General features: G+C 37.1%; 1 protein-coding gene across 5 annotated transcripts in view; it reads right to left on the bottom strand.

The window, feature by feature from the left end:
• Positions 1-12,500, bottom strand: part of LOC136837231 (cytotoxic granule associated RNA binding protein TIA1) — a 661,273-nt gene that overhangs the window by 414,850 nt on the left and 233,923 nt on the right. For 3 of the 5 annotated variants that reach the window (XM_067102097.1, XM_067101991.1, XM_067102035.1), the window contains exon 2: positions 2,767-2,811. The exons of the other annotated variants lie outside the window; for them this stretch is intronic. In XM_067102097.1, coding sequence (XP_066958198.1) covers positions 2,767-2,811 — 45 coding nt within the window. The remainder of the gene's footprint in view (positions 1-2,766; positions 2,812-12,500) is intronic. 5 annotated transcript variants of the gene reach the window in all.

The following is a 12,500-nucleotide window of genomic DNA, read 5'->3' as shown; positions in this document are numbered from 1 at the left end:
TTTCTCGCGAAGAGTGACATTTTAGTAATACTGAGAGAATCTGAAGAGATATAATATTATATTTTGATAAGAGGAATATACCGCATATTTGCTGTCTTACCATACAGACATTCTTCAGGAGTTCAACAGCAAAAATAAAACCAATAGCACAAAAAATCCAAAAATATTTTCATTATCGAAATGTTTAAGAATTTTTTTTCGAAACTTGAGTAGGTTTCCAAAAGCTCTCTACTAAACTTTTAAGATAATTTAACAAAAAAATTCTTAGTAGCTTTATTTTTTTATTTTGTCATGATATTGTAGGAATAATGATGACAATGAAAGGACGACGTGCCATCGACAGCGTTATATAAAATAATCTTAACTGCAAATCGAAAGATAATATTATTTAATAAATTTCCAGGGGGGACTTCTTTGACGAGAAAAAAAAATGCATGAAAATATCTCTTAAGAAGAGGAACGACCGCTTACTTCTTTGCTATTCCATTAAAAGTTTGAGAAATCTATCAAGAAAGTAACTGCGAAACGGCGGATAAAAAATGAAATGAGAAACCACAATATAACGAGAGAGAGAGAGAGAGAGAGAGAGAGAGAGAGAGAGAGAGAAATATTTCTAGTCTGTCTACGTATTACGTATTGAAGCGAGAAATGGCAGCCAAGATATTAAGAAAAAGACAAAGGAAATTAGCAAAAATTTAAATCGAAAGTTAAAGTTCGGATGATAACGAAAACATTACCGAACAAGGAAGACCAGGATATGAAAAAATGTTCTCTAAGTTAAAACACAAGAAAGGGAATTACATTTAAAATTAAAACACAAGAAAGGGAATTATATTTAAAATTAAAACACAAGAAAGGGAATCATATTTATAATTAAAACACAAGAAAGGGAACTTTATTCAAAATTAAAACACAAGAAATGGAATTATATTTAAAATTAAAACGCAAGAAAGGTAATTATATTTAAAATTAAAACACAAGAATGGGAATTATATTTAAAATTAAAACAAAAGGATGGGAATTACATTTAAAATTAAAACACAAGAATGGGAATTATATTTAAAATTAAAACACAAGAAAGGGAATTATATTTGAAATTAAAACACAAGAATGGGAATTATTTTCAAAATTAAAACACAAGAATGGGAATTATTTTCAAAATTAAAACGCAAGAAAGGGAATTATATTTAAAATGAAAACACAAGAATAGGAATTATATTTGAAATTAAAACACAAGCAAGGGAATTATACCTAAATTGTCTCAAAATTCATAAAACAAATTCTACAATAATTCTAGAACCTATGACAATAAAGTTCAACTATTTAATACAGCTGAGATGTAGGAACATATCAGAACTGTAAGCCATTTTAAATCAAAACCATGAAAATACAAAATTTACGACAATACCAATAAAGAATGGAAAAGAGTTGGAAAAGACATCACAATATAGAAAATAGGAAACTAGAAAACAGGAAACTAAACAAAATAAAAAAGAAATCATGACAGCATAGAATGGACAGTTCCCATTATCAGAACGGATATTCAGAGAGAGAGAGAGAGAGAGAGAGAGAGAGAGAGAGAGAGAGAGAGAATTTTATACAGCGTACAATGGCTAAAAGTGTAAAAATGATATGATAAAGTCTGAAGTATACGAAAATCTTAATTACGATGTACGACAATGCGACAATCTTTGAAAATCTATGAAAATATCTAAAAGCTATGAAAAGTTTATGGAAAATAGTGCACATTACAGGAAATAAGAAACAGGAAAGAAGAAACAAGAAAAAAAGAAACACGAAAAAAAGAAACAGGAAAAAAAATCATAACACGATATAGGACGGACAGTTTCCATTATCAAAGTGGATATCCAGAGAGAGAGAGAGAGAGAGAGGAGAGAGAGTGATTCTTGGTCATGCGGAAAAGTGGCCGAGGATAGCGTGGAGACGAAAGCAAAAAATGCAAGAAACAATAACGAGAGGTAATGGCATTAAAGGGGAAGGGACGGAGATGGAAACAATGGTATTACGGGAGGAAGATACACCCTCAAAAGATACAATAGGACCAGAGAGAGAGAGAGAGAGAGAGAGAGAGAGAGAGAGAGAGAGAGAGAATGGGTACTAGACTTGACCAAAAATTGTAGTATAAAAAACATTAAACATTAAACTTTTTTGAATTAAAAGCAGTGTTTACGAGAGAGAGAGAGAGAGAGAGAGAGAGAGAGAGAGAGAGAGAGAGAGAGAGAGAGACTTGTATAACTGACGATGTTCTGCCAAAAAGAACAAAATCAACTGCATTCAAAAAGACCTTCTTAGTTATAAATATTATTTTATTGTAACACACACACACACATATACAGAGAGAGAGAGAGAGAGAGAGAGAGAGAGAGAGATATGAATAAGCAGCATATTACGACATAAAAGGAAAAAGGAAGGGCGGACGAAAATAGAAGAGACAAATATTAGGACGAAAATAGCAAACAAGACGACAAGAAATATTTATTGCACACACTTGGAAAAAAACATCTACTTTAAAAGACAAGACAAGACGAGACACGAATCCACAAATCCCACAGAAACACACACACACACACACAGTCATTCTCCTGCTCTTCCAACTCAACACCAATTCCGAAAGGAGAACAAGACAAGAAAATGGGAGGAGGAGGAGGAGGAGGAGGAGGAGGAAGAGAAAAAAAAATAAAAATAAAAAAATCATGCTCAGCCAGAGGAACCAAAAGGTGTCGGACATAAAAACAAGACGCTCACTATTTCTACTGGGGGCGAGGCAGACGGCGGCACAGATAGGCGTTCCTGAAGGGGGAAAATGGAAAAAGAGACATCTACAAAAAGATAGGCAAAAAAGGATTCTGGCATAAGAAATGCCATAAGTTGTTTCTCTGCACCACTGACATCAATATCTATCTATAGGCATGTCTATATATACACAGTACGCAAAATACATGTTTGTGTGTGTGAAATGAGCTGTTAAACAGTAAAGTAGAGATTACAGATATGCAAATAATACATTAGAACTACAAAAACTAAGGACGTTTAAATCAAAAAGCCCAAACAACTATCACCAGGCAGTAAATCTTTCTACAAAACTTAATACAAAAATCGACGCCTACGAGCAATAATCCATACAAGAACTTCCCCAAACAATCGGGAAGAGAGAGAGAGAGAGAGAGAGAGAGAGAGAGAGAGAGAGAGAGATACAGCAGTCCTCCAAGCCAGGATCCCCCAGAAGGTCCTCGGAGGACCATACGTCATAATGGGCTCCCCAAGTTGGAACTCCTTCCGTTGACTGAAGTCATAAAGTTTCCGGTTAATCAGCTCTTTGAGTTATTGCTCAATCAAGAGGACGCGCACACTTGATAATTTAGTGCTAGACGGATAACTGTGATTTGTCCTAATAAATGGTATCACACTCTGTCATCCCAATGAAAAGTTTCTGGTGAGGAAAACTCAGGAAGAACTTTTTTTTTCTTTTTTTCGCCCCTGACACTGCCGGATGCATCACTTACATGTCCTGTAAATTAAGACTCAGTACCATCGATAATTTCTTTAAATGACTTCACGAAAAGCCCATTAAAAGGCTTATTAAACGACCACCAAATCCCAAGGAATCCCCCCACTGGAAAGCCTTCAAATATCACGACGTAAGACGCCATAACGTATTTCACTCTTTTGCAATTATGGCCACAAGAAATAAACTGAACGGTTCTGTATCATGCCACACGTGAAGCCGTGAAAACCTTTCATTTGCTTCACTCATTAGCATTTTGTCATTCGCTCTCTCTTGCCCATTTCCAAAAAATAACCTCACATTTTTTTTTACCCCAAATTTCCAACAGCATTTTTTAAAACATTTCGGCGAGGTAATGGAGATGCGCACGCACATACGCACACACATACATACATACATGCCCCACATAAACACACACATACACACATGCTGAAGACAAACGAACACATTTCTGGCGGAACCTAATCAAGAAGAAATCGGAGTCATACTCACTAACATTTACGAACAGGATTAACTCTGACAAGTCTCATAATCTGACAGTGGCTGCTACTTACCTGCAAAGATAAAAAAATGAAAATTAGTATAATTCTAGGAAATGCTGATATCAACATTATGATTAATGGACGCCACTAACCATCATTGCAACCATTCATTCGGTCTAAGATTACACTTAGGAGGGTATAAAAGAATCTAAATAGTTGTATGTTTTCATGACTATGCATGAGTACATAGAGTCTACGTATGTATACATATACATATATATATATAATATATGTATATATATTATATATATATAATATATGTATATTATATATAATATATATATATATATATATATATATATATATATATATATATATTGTATCTATATAATATATATATATATATATATGTATGTATATGTATATAAGCATAAATGTACATGTATATATGTATAATATTATGTGTTTCAATGGTATTATAATTCTCTCTGGCAGAGGGAAAGTAGACAAAATAGTGCCTCTCAGTGAGGAGCTTCAAGTAAATTCTCTCTCTCTCTCTCTCTCTCTCTCTCTCTCTCTCTCTCTCTCTCTCTCTCTCTCTCTCTCTCTCTCTCTCTGGCAGCATTAAATGTCATTTAGACATAATGGATTATGCCAAGAAAAGCCTTCTGAAATATAATCACAGCTTGGGTAAATGGGAAAGCAGTTTTTAAAAGTTCAGCGATTCTGTTTTTGTTCAGTGTTTTAACAGCCTTTATTTACTGTCTTCATAACACTAAATCCTAACGTATTTGGTTTGAAAATAAGGAATATAGGTTATATACAGATTGCACACCTGCATAAACTCTTCAAATGCATTTTCGAGTAATGCAGTCTCAACATTAAACTTTGCAATAAAAATTATTGTTTATACCCTGTGTAAACAGTGAATTTATCTAGATTTTATTCAGACATAAAACAGATAGGAACCAACAAAACGGCTCCAACATTTAACAGAAATGAGCTTCAAAGACTGGCTCTGAAATATCCATTTCAGGCTGAACACTTGTGTAGGTAAATATAAAAACGAGTTGTTTGTATAAATGGAATTATGCTAGCAAGCGCATTAATCCGACAATGCTGAAGCACAACTTTCGGAATTCTGACTGATTAAATTATCCAGTTTTGTGGATTGACATACAGGAGCTTAAATTTTTTTTAATATAGTCATAAAAAGCTGTCACACGAAAACATCACAAGAGGGAAAATAAAAATTTAATGATACGAGGTCAGTAGACGTGGGTGAACTAAATATGTGCAATGCGCAATAGAGAGAGAGAGAGAGAGAAAGAGAGAGAGAGAGAGAGAGAGAGAGAGAGAGAGAGAGAGAGAGACTAAAACACGTAAGGAAAAAAGGTCAGGAGCACTAAAACGAAACAGAACTTAATGGACATGCAAATGGGACGTCAATTACTGTGTAGTGTAATCTAAAAATCGATGGAAACAAGTCTTACAAACGGCCAACCCCTGTCGACCCCTTTCAATTTAAACTAATTACAATACGAGGAATTTAGAAAATAAATTAAAAAGAAAAGTCATTTAAGGTTTTGACTGACACTCTGTCAAAAAATGCTCTAAGCTCACCGGGTAATTTATATTCATACTTCAGCTGCCTTAAAAGCTTTGGCAAAAATGCTCGTCTAAGTAGGGAGCCAAGTCTTACAAATGTCAACCGCTAAAATAATTACAATATAAGGAATTCAGAAAAAGGTCGTTTTTACCGTTGTGTCAAAACCTTTCTATGACGAAAAAATCGAAATTTTCATCCTTCATTTGTTTCGATCGATGCTTACCCAAAGACACCATGCTCACCTGGTAATGAAATTTGTTCCTTAATCTGTTTTGCTCAATAATTTGTTTGAAACACTCTTAAGCCCATTAAGTAATACATTTTCTTCCAAATGCTTTTCCCGATGATTTGTTAAAAAACCTGTGTCCCGCAAATTTTTAGTTTTCTGTAAAAGAAAACTATTGTGACAGCTTTGTCTGTCCATCTGCACTTTTCTGTCCGCCCTCAGATCTTAAAAACTACTGAGGCTAGAGGCTCCAATTGGTATGTTGATCATCCACCCTCCAATCATCAAACATACCAAATTGCAGCCCTCTAGCCTCAGTAGTTTTCATTTCATTTAAGGTTAAAGTTAGCCATGGGCTGTGGCTGAAAGTTTCAATGGCCGCGGCTGAGAGTTTCATCTACTTTGACCCATGCTTTTTCGAAAGCTGTGACCACCAGTAAGAAATGTTTATACTTCAGCTATCTATTATATTTCCACTGACTAAAATACCTTCAAGAGGCATAAATTAGGCCGATCAATTCACTTGACATCCTGGAAATCTTGATTTATGTAGCCATTAAGAATACAATGTCATTTTGCATAATTATAATCTCAAATACTGCTGGCTGATTAGAGCAATGAAACCATTTCGGTGCTATTACTAATGTCAGTAAATGTCATAATTCCCGCTTAGAAGTAATATCATTAGCTTTCTTTTCGTCATTAGCCTACTATGGACAGCACTTAATCATTTCATACACTGAATAAAGGCATAATAATAATTTTTATCTGTTTGCTGTAAAATAAGTTGGTGAAAACTTCAAGCAAAAATTACGACACAAAAGCAGGTGAACTGAGGTGAATATTAAATTATTTCGCTTCAAGCATTTGAACGGTGGGATCACTTGAGGGAGGCTTTACCCTTCTGTCAAATTTGAAGAAATTACCCAGCGGGCCAAAAGCAGGAGAGAGAGAGAGAGAGAGAGAGAGAGAGAGAGAGAGAGAGAGAGAGAGAGAGAATCAATGGTGCATTCTTAATAATCACGCGACCCTCTGGACTTTAAATTCCCTCCCGTGACTCCTCTCCAATACCCCATTCCCTCCCCTGTAACCCCTTACCCTTAGTCTCTCTCTCTCTCTCTCTCTCTCTCTCTCTCTCTCTCTCTCTCTCCCCCACAGGGCTACCGCCTTCCCCTTTCATTCTGCCGTATCCTTCCCACCCTGCTATTGTAACCTCTTTGCCATTACCCTTACACCACCCATCCCCATCCCCCACCCTACCCTTCCCCCAAAACTTCATACAATACCGGTTCCCTTGGTCACTGATTCTCCTTGCTTCAACTTGGCTGTAATCTTCCAGTACCATCACTAATTGCTTTATTGCTTAATCTTCGTTCCGTCTGGGGGAGTGCAGGTTTGTACTTAATCTGCTGTTGGTTACGAATGATAATATTAATGGTAATACTAGTTGTAGTGTATCATCAAAAACAAAAACAAGACGACTCATAGGCGAGTGAGAAATTTATTATCTTCTAAAATAGTCACAGGAATAGTAATAGTGACTCAGCAGCCCCAGATGTCAGCAAAAGCTAGGGCACATTTTGTAGCAATTAATACCCATTATGATGGGTGAAAGCTTCAGCCATCTAATGTGAATTATCAGCTGCGACCCTGTTTTTTAGCATAAGCAGCAGCAGCAGCAGCAGTAGTAGTAGTAGTAGTAGTAGTAGTAGTAGTAGTAGTAGTAGTACAGCTACCGGGGAAGTATTTAACACTTGAAAACTATAGGACAACTTAAGAGGGGCGCATAAGAGACCTTCAGAGAGAAAAAGAGGGGAACTCTCGCGAGAATATTAAGGGCAGTTGAGACAAAAACAAGGGGAACATGAGAGGAGAAAGAGGAACTTGAGAAAGGGAAATAAGGGAAAATATAGATAAAATAGAACGAAAGGAAGAAAAGGATATTTGAAGGAGAAATAGAACGAACTCCAAGAAAAAAACCTGCAAACTCGAGAGGAGAAAATAACAGAAACTTGAAGAGGCGAAGCAAGGAACTATGAAGAAACAAAAGAAGAACTTTAAAGAGGAAAAACAAGGGAAAACTTTAGAGAGGGTGAAAGGGAGGGAGTTAGAGAGGGAGGGCAGGCGTAAGCTTTCTTTTGTCTATAGAAAGGTGAATCGCCTTAGGGGATTCTGGTAATTCAGCGCGGGAGGGGGTTAATTGTGAAATTCGGTCACCTAAGAATCCACGCTTTTTTTTCTTTTTTTTTTTTAATCAAGTTTGCATGTAATTTTAAAGTGCACCTTTTTTTTAACTTTCCTTCTGTCAGAGTACAGCTGTATTCATTTTATAGTTTGTAATCACTTATTCTTAATGAGTATGCAAAATGAAAACGATAGAAATGAACTGTGCTCTACTGACAGCTGTAAACAGTACACAGATCGGAAATTTTTTTCGTATTAAAAGTTCCTCAAAAACTAAGAATTTAATTAATAAGGGTTGGGGTCACGTGTATTATATATCTATCTTTTCTTCGTTCGAGTGTGACCCCAACCCTTATTAATCAAATTCTTAATTTTTGAGGAACCTTTAATACGAAAAAATTTCCGACCTGTATAGATACACACACACACACACACACATATATATATATATATATATATATATATATATATATATATATATATATATGTGTGTGTGTCTGTGTGCGTGAATGTATATTGACAATGTGTGTATCTAGTAAAATTAACAATTCAGCTGCTAATTATCAACATTCTTCAAATTATGATAATGTGTGCATTTAATCAAATGAACAACTCAAGATACCAATCATCAGCATTCTTCAAAGACCTCTGACAAAACATCAACAACAAGAACACAACTGAAGAACAAGTGTTACGATAAACATCACTGAATTCCAACCATAACGGAAGCATGAAGGTCAGGACAGAGAGACGGATAAACAAGGCCACATTCAGGGAAGATAAAGGGGGTGGGGGTGGGGCTTGGGGTTGGGGAGGGGGTGCAGTGAATGAACACACAAGTCCAGTTTCTGTAAATGGAGGAAATGTATATACATGTTCATTAACAAGAAAAATACCTTGACGTTTGGCATTACTGCTCACCTTTAACAAGTGACGTTGAAAGTATGGCAAACCATTCCTATGGCTATGAACCACAGCCAGAACTTCCAAGTACAAAATCAATATTAATTTAAAATGTAAAACGAGTCTTTATTCTTCTGGAGGACATTTCCTTGCATTTCGATACATTTTCATCTATTTGTTAATCTATTAACTGATTTTTCTTTTTTTATAAAAGAGTGGGATCTCCTCTTTCTGTATTTCCCTTTACTTCCTCTTACTTCTGCCTAATGAACACCATATTCTTTGGAAGCTTGAACTTCAAGTCAATGGCCCCTGTGGGCTTGTTCCATATGAATAGGTTTCATCTTCTAATAATAATAATAATAATAATAATAATAATAATAATAATAATAATAATAATAATAATAATAATGAGATGAATATGTTTTTGTAGTTTTTACTGACATTTGTTGGACGACTTGTAACATTCTGCACGCAATCAGAATTATATTGAAGAACAATGGCATGAATATGCTAGTGAGAGAGAGAGAGAGAGAGAGAGAGAGAGAGAGAGAGAGAGAGAGAGAGCCTTTCTACTGAGTTTATGAATCGAACATCAATGAGACTTAAAAATAAGATTGAAGAAACGTTACGGGAGAGAGAGAGAGAGAGAGAGAGAGAGAGAGAGAGAGAGAGTCTGTACTGATGAAACGTGTCGGAGAGTATTTGCGTGGAGAGAGAGAGAGAGAGAGAGAGAGAGAGAGAGAGAGAAGAAACTGGATAGGGGGACCTATAAACGCGTTATCCCGCCAGCCCAAATGTTGTCCCAGATTACGTCATCCTCCCTCGGGATTGCTAAACCCCCAACGGGGAATCTGGTGGGGAGGAAAATACCAAACGTAACAAAGCCCTCCACCCCAGTCAAGTGTTTCCCAAGCAACATTTTCGACCAAATTAAATTGAGGAACGTATAGGAACATTCATGGCATTATTCGAAATCTGAATGCTAAATAAAAACTCTCTCTCTCTCTCTCTCTCTTTGTACACAAACACACAAGCTAGTGCTTTTTCAATAGAACTGTTAAAAGTGTCTCTCTCTCTCTCTCTCTCTCTCTCTCTCTCTTGTACACAAACACACAAGCTAGTGCTTTTTCAATAGAACTGTTAAAAGTGTCTCTCTCTCTCTCTCTCTCTCTCTCCTCTCTCTCTCTCTCTCTCTCTCTCTCTCTCTCTTTTGTACACAAACACACAAGCTAGTGCTTTTTCAATAGAACTGTTAAAAGTGTCTCTCTCTCTCTCTCTCTCTCTCTCTCTCTCTCTCTCTCTCTCTCTTTTGTACACAAACACACAAACTGGCGCTTTTTCAATAGAACTGTTAAAAGTTTCCAAAGATTAGGATACTAGTGCTGATGCATAATGTATAATGACAGATACATAATACATATATATTAATGACAACCTCTCACACTGGTATGTACCTAATTTCTGAAACAGTTTAAACGGATATTATTTTAAAAGAATAAATATACTAACACACACACATACTGGAACTTTTTCCAACATAACTGTATTAATTTCTAGAGATAAAGATACTGGGGCATATACTTAATACATAATTACATATAGCCTCTCACCCTGGCATATTTACCTCATCTCTGCAACGGCACAAATGGCGACTCCTCGATAAGAGTAAACGCTAACAAAACTAATTCTCTCTTCTCTCTCTCTCTCTCTCTCTCTCTCTCTCTCTCTCTCTCTCTCTCGCAGAACGGGAGCTCGTCGGGACAGACAGGTCACCCCACAGGTGCTTTCACCGAGGGCTTAGCAGCTTCCCAATGCCTACGTGATGAGCAAGACAAACCCGACGTCAAGATTGATGTCGAATCTGGAGGAAGTGTAAACGAAAAGGCCGGTCGACCTTCCTTTTCCTGCCTTCATTCCCTCCTTTCTTTCTTCCTTTCCTCCTCCCCTGAGTCGTCGTCGTCATCGTCGTCGTAGTCGATCTCGGTGTTTGACTGACGAGAAAGAAAAATCGACCAAAGGTTCCGGAGGAAAAGAGAAAAATCGATCGATAAGCGAAACCACGTGCTTTTCCCTCCGCGCGCCGTGTTCCGATTCGCGTCGATGAGAATATAGCCAGTCTTCAATCTCTTATGTAAAAATAAGATTTCTGTTAAATACTGACTGGAATTGAGTCAATCAAACTCCCAGATTATTACAAAAATACAACAGAGACAAGTTGAGATACAGACACGTTTGATAAACGGACGATTACACGCTTTCCCTAAGCCCAAGCCAGCATTGTTTACGTCCCTACTCAGGCAAACGGACACTTGATTACTTTCCACCCCATGCCTTAGCCCGGCGCTGCCTTTTCCTCCCCCTTCCCTACTTGCCACGAAAAATGCCTCCTAAAACGATTTTCTTACACAAACTTTAAATGCAAATGAGATCAAATCAATCAAAGAATCCATTGAATCTGCCGCAAATGGAAATTGAACGCACACGCGTTTCCAGAGAGAGAGAGAGAGAGAGAGAGAGAGAGAGAGAGAGAGAGAGAGAGAGAGAGAGAGAGAGAGAGCGTTTCCGCAAGCCGTATTTGAAAATGCAAACTGGGAAGTTTTACACTGAATTATACATCAAAACCAATTAACAAATGCATACATTATATATACATATGTACGTAGATACGTATTTGGGCATGCGTGTTTTGAGAGAGTGTGAATATCTTATGAGTGGTTACACCCCTGTGGGGTATGGATTACCTCGTCGAGGCCAACCCCTCCTTCCCCCCCAACCCGCCCCACCAGTTTTGATGGTCGGAGCAATGAACAAAAACATTGTTTAATCCTTCTCTTTAGTCTTGCAGCTACACACAGCAGCCTTCTAACATCTAGGTACATAATTTGCTGCTTAGGGCAACAGAGGGATATTGGGTTTTTAGGGGACGCTCGTCCGGTTCCTGAGTCTTAAGGGTTGAGAAACAACGATAGTCAGTGACTCAGACCACTCATTTACTAAGATATATAAACTGATGTGATATCGATTCTGCTATATATATATATATATATATATATATATATATATATATATATATATATATATATATATATATATGTGCGTGTGTGTGCGAGTGTGTTAAGCATAAGCAGGTAGTCTGAAAAAAATATGTCAAAGGATCACTGCCACCGCTGACAACACCAGAGGCGCTTTATAATTAGCGTAATTCTCTTTCCGTGAACACCTTTGCATGGCCATTACTCTCTTCCTCCAATTATGCGATTCGTTTCCCCGAGGTTTGCTTGCTTGCTTGCTTGCGTGTGTGTGTGTGTGTGTGCTTGCAAAAAATTTGCTCGTCCGTATGCTGTTCTGGATATGTATACGCTGTAGTGCGTAAAGGTACACGCGCGGTTTTTGTGTTAATATGAAGCTGTGCGTATAATAGTGACTTTGTGAGTTCGACCACGCGTTTGCATGTGTGCTTGTGCATGTGTTCACACGCGAGTGTCAGTTCATAGGGGTAGATAAAGGGGGTGTGGACGTAGGGGTGTGTGTGTGTTTTCCGATATTGTAAGTGGATATTATTACATC

This window comes from Macrobrachium rosenbergii, chromosome 1 (assembly GCF_040412425.1).
Source record: "Macrobrachium rosenbergii isolate ZJJX-2024 chromosome 1, ASM4041242v1, whole genome shotgun sequence".
Classification (NCBI taxonomy): Eukaryota; Metazoa; Arthropoda; class Malacostraca; order Decapoda; family Palaemonidae; genus Macrobrachium; species Macrobrachium rosenbergii.
The sequence above is the reverse complement of the archived record's forward strand: the minus strand, read 5'-3'. Positions and strand labels throughout refer to the sequence as shown.